This window comes from Petaurus breviceps, unplaced genomic scaffold (assembly GCF_028583685.1).
Source record: "Petaurus breviceps papuanus isolate PSGF00001 unplaced genomic scaffold, PetGlider_PUasm1.0 37, whole genome shotgun sequence".
NCBI lineage: Eukaryota > Metazoa > Chordata > Mammalia > Diprotodontia > Petauridae > Petaurus > Petaurus breviceps.
This window is the reverse complement of record NW_027186296.1, coordinates 69,609,630-69,624,545: the sequence shown is the minus strand read 5'-3', so window position 1 is coordinate 69,624,545 and position 14,916 is coordinate 69,609,630. Positions and strand designations below refer to the sequence as shown.

Sequence of the window (14,916 nt, the reverse complement as noted above, 5' to 3'; positions counted from 1 at the left end):
CTACTACTACTACTACTACTACTACTACTACTACTACTACTACTACTACCACTACTACTACTACTACCATGTGACATTTTTATAGCACCTAGTATGTTCCAGGCACTTTATAAATGTTATCTCATTATTATTACTATTATGAGTATGACTACAACTACCACCATTATTAGAACTTGTCTAAAGTCTCATCAGTAACTAAGTACTAAATGTCGGCCCATGGACTCCTACTCTTTCAACTGGACCATGTGTGTGGTAATGTGGTATATTTCTGTGTATACTGAAATGTTAAGCATTTTTTGAGTCTTTCCTGTAAATGATGCTGGCTTTCAGATGTAGCACTAGATTTGGAATCAGAGGACCTATAATTGAGTCCTGGATCTTTTGTTTACTACTTATGTAACCTTGGGCAATTTGATTCTCTTTGACCATTAATTTTCCAATCTGTAAAACAGATGGGTGGTAGATTTGAGGCTGATAATCTCAAAGGTCACTTCATGCTCTAAATCCTATGATCTGAAATAAGATTTTAGCCTTTACTGAAACCCAGTTTTTTCCCTCTAATTTTTTTCCAATAATAATTAAAAGAAAAACTTCAAGAAAAAAAAGTTTTAAGGTCAGAAGTACCAAAGCTATATACACTCAAAGCTTCCCTCTTATTTTTGACATTTTATCACAGGTCTTCTGGGAAAACTTCTTATTCTTTTTTTTAAAGCAAGTGGGGTTAAGTAACTTGCTCAAGGTTACACAGCCAGGTGTTTCTGGGTGGGTGCTAAGTGTCTGAGCCCAGGATTCGATCTCCAGGTCATCCCAACACTGGAGCCGGTGCTCTTACTCGCTGCGCTCCCTCGCTGCCCCTACTTCTTATTCTTAAACAAGAACACCTGATCAGGTTTCATGAGCTGTTCCCTCAGCACCAGCATTAGAAATTGTAGTTTGTCCTGGGGTAGAATGTAAAAACACTGGCATTCATCAGAATCTGGGGTTTGTCCTCCAGCTGAACTGAGAGCGTGCTGGGCTCTGAGACCCCACCCATTCTCTTCCAGCGTCAGAATTTCTGGAAGCCCCTCTAAAGCAGCACTGTCCTGGGTTCAAGCTCCAGGGCCTGGGGAGAGAACTGAACCACCCTGCCTGGGCTCCCGTCGTTTCAGGCTCCGGAGCCTGGGGTGGGAGTTGAGTTGCCCTGCTTGGGTTCCTGTCTCACAACAGGAGAAGTCCCAGAACATTCAATCCTTCAAGCAAATAAACAGAACAGAAGTGATTGGGATCAGGCAGTTAAGGAAAGGTCAAGTTGTATGGATGTCTCATAAACCGGAACACTGCCCCCTGCTGGAAGACACTATGGGGAATCTCTTCCTTCATTCCAAGCTACTTAGCAGTTTATTAAAAAAAAAAGAAAAGCCAAAAGAGATGGGGGGGAGAGGGGAAGAGAGATTTTTGGTGTCAAAAGGGAGCAAGAAAAAGTATCCCCCCACTAAAAAAAAGACCCCCAAATTCCTCAAATAACCACAACATATAAAACCATCTTTTACATTTTTTCTTCCCCCCCCCCCCAAAAAAAAAAAAAAGGAAATGTGGCATGCATCATCTTTGGAAAACTAAATTGGCAAAAAGGCAGTAGCAATTTTGTTGTTGTCACACAAGAACTCCAGCGATGAAGCAGAAGGATGCCTTTCTCCCCCATCCCTGATCAGGTCTTGCTGACATCCATAAAACTTGAAGATTTTTGCCTGGGAGTTTCCTTAAAATCATCCCTGGAGCTGTCAAGCTATAGTGAATCTTTGCTCTACAGCTGATCCTATCAGGACAACTGCTCACACCTCAATGTGTGTTCTCATTGTTTCTCAATGACTTGAGAAAATCCAGGGAAGATTCTAATCGATTTAATCCCCCCAACCCCACCTTCCTGTAGTTTGCAGGGTATCCAGCAAAGCCATGAGTCCGGCCAGCTTCTGAAAACCTTGGTAATTTGCTTATCTGCCCAGGCAGCCAAAACAAAAAGTATCAATTGTGGGAGATTAAAATTCTCCATCCATTATGTTCCCCCCCCCCCCCCCCCCCCTTCCTAATGAAAAGTTATGGCCATCTGATCATTACTTTTTAAGTCGAGAATGAACTTTAGAGTCACATCTTGTGCTTTCTAGGACCAGAATTCTGAATCACTAGTGATAGCTCTGTTCTAACAGTTATTGTTTAAAAAATAAAATAAATACATAAAAAAAGAATTCTAAAGGTCACTTACATGCAGTTATTCCTGCAAACATCTCTGCAAACCGAGGATCTCTTTCTTGGGAAAAGATTGTGTCTGCCTTTTCTACTGGCTTTCCAGCCTCGTGAACATTAGCTGGTATATTTGGGACGGGCACCTATTAAAATATAAGAAAAAAAATAACAATATTCCAACAACTTGATGCAGACAATCTCTCCGTAGTGACTACTGATTGTCAATTCTTTGTCCTTAGATTTCTCCTTCTATCTGGACAGTGGTATTGTTTTATTCTTTAAACAATAGTCAGGAACATTTTATTTTTCTGAGTGCTACTGATCCAAGGAAAACTCACAGTCAAATAAGGGCAACAATGGTTTAAAAAAAACAACTTCATGTATGATTTTCCCCCTTAAGGACAGAAAGACCAAATGCTCAATTTATTTACTTTTAAAATTATGAAGTGGGAACACAAAGTCATAAATACAATAAATACTCAAAAGAGACACTTCAGTTCCATGTTGTGTGTGGTCAGTTACAAAGTGTAGATGGTGCTAGAGGAGAGAGAAAGGAAAGAGCTAGATGGAGAAGAGGAAAAAGAAATATATGATTAGGGAGAGACATGTGGAAAAAAAGGGAAGACAGGAGAGATAAAGTGGTACAAATGAGGAGTTAAGTAGGTTCTAATGTGGGAAAGTTAGAAAATTGTTTTGTAGCACTTTGCTTGGACTTCAAATTAAGCAATTGGTTGTTAACCTTTATTATTGGAAATACAAGAGAGGTGATTTACTACTGTTCCCACCTCTTCATCTGTTCTAATCCAGCAGAAAGCCATTCTCTGGCCCAATAAGGGTGGCCAAAGCAATATCACCTCTTAGGAAAGATAAAAATTAAGCATACGAACGATTCTGACATAAGCTTGGAGGTGTTCCATTGCTGCTTTAAAGATTCAATAAAGAGCTGTATCAAAATTCACCTGAGATAAGTCATATGAAGACAATCCATCTCTCTGGTGTACTTCAAGTTCAGCCTGCTGTTGCTGGAGTTGTCTATAAATATGGAGAGAAATAAGAGTTATGAAAAATATGAAATAAGATAATATATGCACAGTGCTTTGTCAGCTTTAAATATATAAATGATAGAGGCTATTATTATTATTAGAAAAGGTGCATTTAGAAATTGACTACAACTTTCTCTGTTCTTCAACATGATAAGATTTTATTTTTCTTCCAGGAACTCAAAGGAGAGATATCCTGAAAACTTTGAACTTTTTTGTTTCTTCCCAACAAAGATAAACAAAGACAAGAATCACTCTCCTGCAATGAAACATTTCTTAAAGGTATGCATTCTGAATTATGCCTTCCTTTCCCATAAAACTACATTGAGATTTTCCATAAAACTACATTTAGAATCTTTTTTTAAAGGACTAAAATCATAGAATCATAGATTTAGATCCTGAGACCTTAGAAGTCTCCTAATCCCAACTCCCACATTTCACAGAGAAAGAAACAGATTCAGTAAGACTAAGTAACTTGTATCAAGACATACAGCTAATAATGGCAGGGCTAGGATTCAAATGAAGGTTCTCTGACTTCAAATCCAGTGTTCTATCCACTGAGCCATACTTCTTTTTAGAATAGTAAGGAAGGGGAACATGGCAATGGTCTTCAAATCACAGGCTCATATTGGAACTTAGAATATACCATTTTTATTAGCCTTTTCTTATCCTTTTTTTTTTTTTTTTTACAGATCAAGTCACTTGGAATCTTATAGAGATTAGCAGCTCACTGGCAAGTTTGGTGAAAACTAATCCTTTTCAATCAATCCAACCCCTTTTCTTTGTTTTTGTTTTGCTTTTTGGAGGGGCAATTGGTGTTAAGTGACTTACCCAAAGTCACATGGCTAGTTAAAGTGTTAAATGTCTAAGGCCAAATTTGAATTCAGGTCTTCCTGACTCCAGGGCTGGTGCTTTATTCATTGCACCACTTAGCTGCCCCTGATCCAATCCCTTTTCTAATGAATGAATATAAAATAATTGCTATCACCAGAAGGTCAGAACTCAAATGATGAATTTTTGGACTATACAAACTGACAGAGACGATATATTAAAGCGTGGAAGTTGTACAATCTATATTGTTAAGGGAAGGAGTAGCCACACTGATTAATTATTGATCTTTTGAATTACTGAAGTATAATTATGCTAATTTTATGCTCTCACTAAGTTAAAGAATCAGATAGCATTAAAAAAAACCATTTCATCCTAGCACTGTATTTCATATTTTCCCAAAATCATATCTGATCATCCTTTTAGCCAAAAGAAATCTTACTCCTCTTTCAGTATCTGCAGCTCAGTATCACTCAGATCTTCCCAGATATACAATGACCACTCCTTCCTCAAGAATTCTATGTCGTTTATTGTCTATATCATTTATTTTCCAGCAATGTTATACTATGTGGTTTTAAAAATTTTATTATCACCTCTAGCCACTATCTTGGGCAGATACATGGCATAGGGGAATAGAGCACCAGGCCTGATGTCAGAAAGACTCCTCTTCCTGAGTTCAGATCTGACCTCAGACATTTACTAGGTACACAACCCTGGGCAAGTCACTTAACCCTGTTTGCCTCCGTTTCCTCATCTGTAAAATAACCTAGAGAAGGCAGTGGCAAACCATTACAATATCTGTGCCAAGAAAACCCCACATGGAGTCACAAAGAGTCAGACACAACTGAAATGACCCAACAACACCCTCCTACTTACAAAATATTATGTTTTATTGTCTAAAACAAGAGCTGAGTGGTAAGAGCCTAAGGACCCTCTGCTTATGACTTTTAGAGCCTACAAGGCTCTGAAATAAAATCTATCTTAACATTCAGCTTTTTGAAGAATCTTACCCTATATGATCTTCAAGATAACTGTCATAAGTTTCAAGTTGTAAGGTAGCCCTTAGCATCTAGACCTTTTAGCTTAAATACTTGTTATGGTTTGGTCTCCAGTGACCTTTTTATTGCAAAGTAGTGGTGGTCTAAGAAGGCTGTGTAGCATATTACTAAGTATAACTAGTACATACGAAGTAGTATAGATGATATCATTCATGACAGATTCCTAGAAAAGGAGGAATGTGGATTAAATTCAGCAAAAAAGTGAAATATAAGAGATAATCTTAAGATTGCACTGAAATCCACAAAATATTAAAAGACCCAGAGGAAGGTCTCCAGTGCAGTGGGTAGTTCTTCCATGGAGAAGCTAAGCAAGGGCATATACAAGAATTGTACAAAATGTGAAAGCATAGATGGGCTGTAATCTTAATCAATGAAATGAGTACCTCATGACAATGAGATAGTAAATCTATCAAAACATGTATCTATCTATCTATCCATCCATCCATTATCTATCTATCTATCTGTCTGTCTGTCTATCTATCTATCTATCTATCTATCTATCTATCTATCTATCTATCTATCTATCTATCTATCTTTTAATTTATGGGGAACAGGAAGCAACAACTGTAATGGGGATAAGACAGCCAGTTGACTCTGTCCCAGGCACAGGATAATAGATATCATTTCTGCCCCCTGCTCCCAGCTCCCTTCTCTGTTGCCCCAAGTCACTTCAGGAGTGTGCTGGAATCAGCTCCAGAGTTAGATTTTCAGTGTTAATATTTACACCTCAGGAAACAGTAAACACTACAAATCAAGACTTGATTTATCATTTTGTTGCTGGTCTAGCCTTAAGAAAATATTAATAACACAGATTAAACTTAAAAATGTGTCTTGCATAGAGGTCTTTTTCAAGAGTTAGTTGTGAAAAATTTAACAATAAATTCCTCAGGTTTTCTAAATAGACCTTTCATTTCACGATAACTTTCTTGACTTAACAGACTGCTTTCTAGGAGAGGCTGACAGCTCCCATCCTTAAAGGTAGTTCCTGCAAATGTACCTAGACTTCAAGTTAAAGTTACCTCTTGAGAATAGACCCAAAAGGCTCAGAAGAACTATTAGAATAGGGCAGCAGCATCATATCTCTTATTACCTAGTCCAGTCCTATCAAACTCAAATAGAAAATGATCCCTGAGGTATATATATTGACTTAGGAAAGAACAAATTAACATTAATGTATGTCGCTTTTTTATTTGTTTTCTTAAATATCTCCCAAATGCATTTGAATCTAGTTCCTGCAGGGTATGAGTGTGACACCTCTCATTTAGTCCTTATATGAAAGAAGACACCTGATAAGAAAAATAATTATGTTTAATTTATCTAATCTTTCAATGTTCAAGTCTCCTAATCAGTAAAAGCTAAGAGTTAAGAAGGAAGCTAAAAGGAAGACATACCCTTGGAAGGCTCTGAAATTCAATCCCCTTCTTAAATCTAAATTAAATTCAAGATGAGGCAACCAGCAATTTCTCTTATCATCAGGATAAGGAGTAAATCAGGAGTCCTTAACCTGGGTGTCTATAAATCTGTTTTAAAAATATTTTGCTAACTGTATTTTTATATAATTGGTTTCCTATTTAATCCTATGCATTTTTATTTTATACATGTAAAGATATTCTTCTGAGAAGAGATTCCTAAGCTAAAGGGGTGTGTTACACACAAAAAGGTTAAGAATGAATGGTGTAAGGTTACTAGAGACAAGGCTAGAGATAGGGGATCATTACTTAGGTTACTGGAATATGGTTTACAACTAGCCTGTCTCTAGAAGAGAGATGTGATCCATCTCCCATCAAGGCAGGACGCCAAAAGGATTCTCTAAATATTTAGTACTGCCTAATCTCCTTTTCTGATCCTAGAAGCAAAAAGAGAAACTGACAAATGTCAACATCATGCCCAAGAAAGCTTTCTAGATGAGGTTACTATTCTCCTGTTGAATTGTTCTGCTCTCTGACCCAAATAGTCAAAAACAGTGAGCCCGGTTAGGTCCTGCTGCTTTTATCATCTTCCTAACCTGCTAATGGGGTAGCTAGGTGGTGGCAGCGAATAGAATGCTAGGCCTGGAGTCAGGAAGACTCATCTTGAGTTCAAATCTGACCTCAAAGACTTACTAGCTGTGAGACCCTGGGCAAGCCACTTAACCCTGTTTGCCTCAGTTTCTTCATCTGTAAAATGAGCTGGAGAAGGAAATAGCAAACCACTCTAGGATCTCTGCCAAGAAAACTCCAAAAGGGGTCATGAAGAACGAGACATGATTGAAATGACTGACCAATGACAACCTGCTAATAATAATAAGTAGTATTCTTGAAGTGCTTTAAAGCTTTGCAAATATCATCTCACTTTATCCTCACAACCCTTTGAGAGGTGCTATTATTATCCCCATTTTACAGGTGAGGAAACTAAGGCAGAGAGAGGCAGACAGAGATCAAGTGACTTGACCAGGGTCACACACACAGATGGTACATATGTGAGGCTTGTTTCCTACTCAGGTTTTCTTGATTCCAGGCCCAGTGTTCTATCCATTGTGCCACAGTGGAGGCTTATAAATGGAGGTAACTGAAAAAAAAAAATTGTCTAGTGCAGGGGTAAAGAACTTTTAAGACTTTTTATCAGCAGCAGTGCCCACCATACATATATGCATTAAGGGCTGATGATAATAAAAATAACAACAATAATAACTCACATTTAGCCAGAACCTGTGGCCTCATGGCCACATGCTGTCCTCTAGGTCCTCAAGTGCAGCTCTTCTACTACCGTGTTTCCCCGATAATAAGACCTATCCCGAAAATAAGCCCTCCCCTTACTGTGTAAGATTCCTCTAAAATAAGCCCTCCCCCGAAAATAAGCCCTATTGAGATTGCTACTGTAGTGAAGGTGATCCCCTGTGCTACACGCTACATTACAGTACCCTCTGTATGCACCGTCCCCCCCCCCAATGCACGCCGCGCTCCGAGCTGCATCCAATCAGAGCTGCAGCAGTGAGCGCGTCATCCTGTTCTTCCCCAGTGATTTGCTTATTGAATAAAGGTACATTTTTTTGTTCACATTTACCTGTTTATTAAAATTGCTGTCAATGTTCATTAAAATAAGCCCTCTGGTTTTTTTTAAGCGTCTTATTATCGGGGAAACACGGTAAATCCAAACTTCACAGAACAAATCCTTTTAGGTTCAGCCACAGAATAGCTCCACTAATAAACCACAGATCTTTGATATAAACTAAACTCACGTCAAACTCACAAATGAGGTAAATTCATGGCCTAGGCAAGCATACTCCTCATAATGACCCTGTGAGATATGTGCCACATTATCACCTCCATCTGCAAAAGAGAAAACTGAGGCTGAAAGAGATCTCGTGACTTCTCTATCTAGATACTAAGAGTTGGGGTTGGGCCTTGAAATCAGATCATATCTGTAGATCAAGGCTCTTTCCATATTCTTTTTTTGGTTTTTGGAGAGAAGGTAGGGCAATTGGGGTAAAGTGACAAGTGGGGGGGATGGTGCATATAGAGGGTACCGTAATGTAGCGTGTAGCACAGGGGATCACCTTCACTACAGTAGCAATCTCAATAGGGCTTATTGGGGTCACACAACTAGTTTTGTGTTAAGTGTCTGAGGCTGGACTTGAGTTCAGGTCCTCCTGGCTCCAAGGCCAGTGCTCTATTCACTGCACCACCTAGCCGCCCCAATCTTTCCATATTCTACCACACCATTTTTCTACGGTGTGAATTTCTATGGAGGTTTTCTTCCAAAAAGAAAAGGAGACTTCATTGAAATCAGTTTCCAAGTAAGACACTTAACTCTCCCTTTGATCAGAAAGCCTGAAATGAACATGTAATTGTTTCTTTGCTAACTTTTGTAGTTTTGTTTTCTGACCTCTGATATAGACCTTGTCAGCAGTCATTTTTGAAGGAGCTGTCCCTTTTAAAATTCTACTCATTTTAGAAAAAAAAAACAGAACAGGCTGTTCTTATTTTATTTTTCTTTTTTTATATTTAAATTTATATATTTAGTTATTTTTAGTTTTCAACATACACTTTTATAAGATTTTGAGTTCTAAATTTTTCCCTTTCCCCCAGATGACATGTAATGTAATATAGGCTATACACGTACAATCATATTAATAATATTTCCACATTAGTTATGTTATGAAAGAAGAATAAGAACAAAAGGGAAAAACCACAAGAAAGAAAAAAACAACAAAAAAAGAGAAAACAGTATGCTTCAATCTGCATTGAGACTCCATAGTTCTTTCTCTGGATGTGGATAGCATTTTCCATCAGAACATGCTGTTTTTAAATAAAAATATATGATAGTATACCTCTCTGGCCCAAGTCATCTTCTTAACATCTGTCCTGCTATTTCTCAAGGACCCAGAAGGGTACCATTTGCCCTGGAAATGGCATGCCATGTAACTTTTCTATGGCCCCATTTATCAAACCTGTACCTTTCCAAAACCAAACACTTCTTGGTATCACTCTCCTATATGTGGTATCTCTTCTACTAGAATGTGAGCTATTTGAGGGCAAAGATTGTCTCACTTTTGTATTTATATACTCAGCTTTCAGGGTTTGACTATCAATTAGATAATTACAGTTCTTTGTATAACACTGCCCTCTCCACTTACTCCTTCTCCTTAACCCATTTAAAAAATAAGCAAGTCCATAAGAAATCAAATCCCTTCCAATGTCCTACTTGGGAAAACGTCAAGGCCATATTTAGAACATATCAAATTTCTAGAGCAAGAAAACAGCAGCAGAGATGTGCTGAAATAGCATAAATAAGGTTTTTATTGTTGAATTTTCCACTAAAGGATATATCATATGCCAAGTTTTTGGGTGCATTGCAAACCAAACCTTTTGCGGTCTTCCTGTTCCTTTTATAATCTGAATGAAATGTAGTTAAATCCTAGTAAAGTGAAAAGACAGCACTTTCTATCCATTCCATGTAATACAGAACTTTGCCGAATAATATATAATCCTTTTTTCATATTTTAGTACCTTAATCTTCTCCCACCTCAAAAAAGACTTTTACAAATTCAACTTTCCAAGAATATAGTCTAGATTAATGTCATATGCAAGACTAGAATACATACTGAATATTTTTTTTAGCTTAAATATATTCTAATAAAGCCTAATTTTGGATTGGCATGCATTTTCCCTATACAGGATAGCATGATATTCCATATTCCAATTCCATAGGCACATCAATATAGCCTTTACAACTATACATAGGAAACAACTCTATGATTTCTGTGGGCTTAGAGAAACAAATTCTCCACTTATTCCCAGTAGCTTGATATAGTGAAAAGAACACTGGATATGAAGTCAGGAGATGAAGGTTTTTGTCCCAAATGTGCCACTCATTGGCTATATGACTTTGGCTAAGTTACTTTCCACCCTTGGCCTTTACTCTGTAAACTTAAAGGATTACATTAAGAGATCTTGAAGATCCAACCATCTCTAACATTCTGTGATTCCATGAAACCATGGAGAGTTACTTTATGAAGCTTTATAATACCCAGTCTTCGAGTCAGAGAAAGCAGAAGACTTCCTTAAAAGTATCCTATTTATAACTTTAAGACCATACTCTGGAGGACTTAACCCTTAAGACCAGAAACTCTAGCACTTGGGCTCCAGCAATAGAAAGCAAGTGGCATTAGTGAGTGCCTCCTGAATCCACTATAACTAGACTGGCTCCTCTTGCCATGGTTCATTTTAGCCCTCAGACATCTTCTGGCCAGAGGCCTTATTCTCTCCCATGGTCCCCCTTTTTCTAGTTCTGGAACCATAATCAAATCAGTATTGGAATCTTTACTGGAAAGTATGTGTAAGTCTACTTCCATATGGTTCCATGTGAGTCTACTTTCATATAGTTCTGCTAATTATCCCCCTAATTTTCTAAACCAAAAATCCCTCCCTGGTCACTGCCCTGCCCTGTGTATTCTCTACTCCTATTATCATTTAAACTCTTGGGGGGTAGCAGAAACTCTCTCTACTTTTGTTTGTGTTTTGGGCACTCAGCACAGTGCTTGGCACAAACTAAGCTCTTAGTAATGCTTTTGCATTGATTCATTCATTCATTTACTCAGGGATATTCCCTATTCAAAGTATCAGTAAAAAGCCTGCTTATGGAATCTGCTTGTGATTGCCATTATTATTTATTTTTTAAACTCTCCACCAGCTTTCCTTAATTTTAACCAGTTATACAAGGAGAAAACATTTAATTTTAAAAGTATTTTGCTAGCTCAAAGTGAGCCTACATTATACAATGAGTGCTTCTTGTATGCCTCTAGGACAACTAAGGGAATTAAAACAACTTAAATCTCACAGAGCTCAGAAATTGTCTTCCATCCAACAATTTGAACTTTGTTGTTGGCTCTGGTTCTATGTGGGGTTGACACTGAGGGAAACAAGGTCCTCCACCTCTCCAGCTGAACTGCATTGTTGAACTGCAAGAAATTGACTCTCACCACAGTCAGGACACCAGTTTCCTGGGCCTGGAGTCCATTTGTTTGCACTTCTTTTGTTGAGTGGTCATGGGACATAAGGCACTGTTCTGGGAGGTTTCCTCATGCTGGGAAGAGCACTGTAGGAGGCTCCTTAAACTTTTTTTTTGCAATGTTATAAAAAAAATAAACCATGGAATGCCTGTACATTCCTAAGCAAGAGAAACCATGCATAGCTAATATGGAAGGACTTACTGGTGGCAGATGCAAAAGAATTGTAGAATAAAGAGACTGAACCAGGCTCTCTGGTATTTTACATTAACTAATCACTCCTGGTCACAAGTGCCAAACATTTATCCCTAACCCCCCAACCCCAAATGCACACATGTGTGTGCATGCATACACACGTGTATTTTCTCCTTGCCAACCTATCAACCTATCTTCTCTATCCCAGGAGTTTTAAAGGAAATCAATATTCTTTAACATTCACCTGACACACATTTATTCCACAGGAATGAGAGATCAAGAAGCATTAGTGTTTAATGAATAAATTTAAGCATTGTCTTGAAGTTAGGAACAGCAAAAGCACTAACTTCAAAGGATGAAGAAAAAAAAACAACCTAGAGAAGAGAGTTTGTTAGAAAGAAAAGAATTAGACTCTAGAGGCTAAAAGAAATGTTATATCACTGGCACCCACTGATGGTATTGCTGGAACCCTAGAACGCTGGAGTTGGATAACAGAAGAGGTAGCAAAAGAATGGAAATGTGGAGGGGGGTGGGGGACAAACATTCATATAACATCGACTATGTGTCAGGCACTGTGCTGACTGTTTTTACAAAGATTATCTCATTTTATTCTCACAACAACCCTGCTAGGTCCGTGCAATCATTATTATTATTATTTTAGCATTTTACAGGTGCAAACAGAGTTTAAGTGACTTGCCCAGGGTCATACAACTAGTAAGTGTCTATGGCTTGATTTAAACTCAGGTCATCATGACTCTAGGTCCAATGCTTGATTCACTGTGCCACCAGCACAGAAGAATTGTGTGATTAGACCAGATAAGACTCTGGGCAGCCATTGAGCTAACCCAAAAGAAAAAAATTTGTAGCAGCAAGCACCCTAGCATCCCCAGGATGACTACTAACACAGGTTCCTAGATCTGTTTTTCTAAAAGAAAGCAACTCAAAATGGGTTAACAATCTTGTGTTAATCAAACATATGTCATTTACCTAGTTCAGGGGGAAAAGATCAGCACCCTGAACTTCAGAGAATACAGAGGTTACAAGCAGACAAAAAAAAAAATAGAGACAGAGAAACAGATCAGCAGACAGGCTTCCAGCTGTCTGACCATTACATCCATACCTCGTCAGTTACCAGAGAGGGAAGCACCAACATCTGGGTTTTCAAAGCCGAGGGGCTTAATGGCTACCCAGAGTCTCATCTGGTCAAATCACACAACTGTACTCAAAGTGGGCCCCCAAAGCAAAACCTCACATCAGGGTATATATATAGCCTTCTCCTGGCTCAGAGAATGTCAAAACCCTCTTGACCCACTGTCCAATCACAAAGTAACAAGGTGTGGGCATTCCTGAAAAAAACAAGCCTCCTGCCACAGGCTCCATGTGACTACATTCAGTCTATTAGGGGGCAGAGTATATTTTCAAATCAGGGAAGGTTCTCAGTCACTTAAGCCTATCAAAGGGCCAAGGGGCAGGGAAGATCTTCAGATTCCCATTCCCATAGCAAATGCTCAACAAAGTCTCTTAAGAGTGAATTGCAGACTTGATATTAGTGCATGTATACAGATCATAGAATTGAAAGCTGATAGAAAAATAACTCTCATCTGGAAAAAAGAATAGTAATAATTAGAAGTTATGCTGCCAAATATAGATGATATGTGGCCAGGACCAATTTCTTGTTCTGCCTGCAGAATAAAAATGATATAAGACTACAGAGAGCTATTGCAATCTAAGGTCATTCCTGGAATGGCTCAGCTACAAAAGAAACTAATGGATTTTTAAAAACATCTACTGAAATCAGGAATGAGCTGTGGACAATTCCAAGGACTGAATCAAGAAGCCCAAAGGAAACAGAGTGAATAACAAAGCCATCACTTCAATGAGAGGAAATACAAAGAATTTTGATGCCAAGATGACTAGTGGTCTCAGAACCATGGACAGATCTCAATAAACTCAAAATGCCAGAAAAGTTCAGTGTGAATTTAAAGTGTTTTACGCAAGGCTTAATAGAGAATCAGGATTAGATTAAGTAGTGTTTAATAAAATTTAATTAGTAATTTATTTAGAATTCATAACTTACTGACTTCCAATAAGATTCCAGGATCACCTAAATCAAACATATACAACATGGGGAATTTTTAAATGGTTTAAAAAGAGATGATATCCTTTAAAGCTGAAAAGGACTTGGGGGATCATCTTAAGATTTTAAAGATGAAGAAACTGAGAGCCAGTGAGATGAATTTCCAAGGTCACACAGTGAATAAATAGCAGAGTTAGCCTTCAATCCCTAGTCCTCTAATTTTCTTTAAAATCAGGCAGAAGGAAGATAAGGAGAGGAGGTGAACATCTTGCAGCTGATACAAAAGCCCAGGATTATGTATGAAGATCTTTGAAAACTGTGGAGGCACCAGAGTGATATCCAGTGAAACCAATAACTTTCAAACTCTGGCCATCTTTTTCTCATCTATGCTGTTACTGAACCCTCTGGACCAGGGGACGGGGAGGGGCTTTAACCCTTTCAGCTCTGAAACTCCCACACTGTCTTGACTGGCAAGTGTCTCATAAGGCCCACTATTCTAGAAGGACCTAGTAATGCCTCAGCTTACACCCTAGCCATCTTCTTGGTATTTTGTCTACCACATCCTTGGGGTTTACTGTTGTACTGGAAAGGCATGTCAATCACTCCCCCAATGGCTCCACTTACCATCTCTCAGTGACTTTCCAAGCCAAAACACTTCTCCCTCACTATCACTCTCTTACATGTGGTGTCTCCTTCTTATTAGAATGCAAGATTTTTTTTTATAAGCAATTGGGGTTAAGTAACTTGCTCAAGGTTACATGCCCAGTTATTTTGTGTGGGTGCCAAGTATCTTAGGACGGAACCAATCCTAGGTCTCCTGATGCTGGGGCTGGCACCCTTACTCACTGTGCCACCTGGCCTCCCTGGAATGCAAGCTTTTTGAGGACAAGGACTCTCACTTTTAAAATTATATCCCTAATTCTTATCACAGCACTTGGCACACAGTAAACAATAAATACATTTATCTTTCTTTCTTTCTTTCTTTCTTTCTTTCTTTCTTTCTTTCTTTCT

At 38.4% G+C, this 14,916-nt stretch overlaps 1 protein-coding gene across 1 annotated transcript in view; it reads right to left on the bottom strand.

The window, feature by feature from the left end:
- Positions 1 to 14,916, bottom strand: part of ARNT2 (aryl hydrocarbon receptor nuclear translocator 2) — a 222,267-nt gene that overhangs the window by 28,499 nt on the left and 178,852 nt on the right. The window contains exons 13-14 of the mRNA XM_069098683.1: positions 3,180 to 3,252; positions 2,240 to 2,363 (exon numbers count right to left, since the gene is read on the bottom strand). Coding sequence (XP_068954784.1) covers positions 2,240 to 2,363; positions 3,180 to 3,252 — 197 coding nt within the window. The remainder of the gene's footprint in view (positions 1 to 2,239; positions 2,364 to 3,179; positions 3,253 to 14,916) is intronic.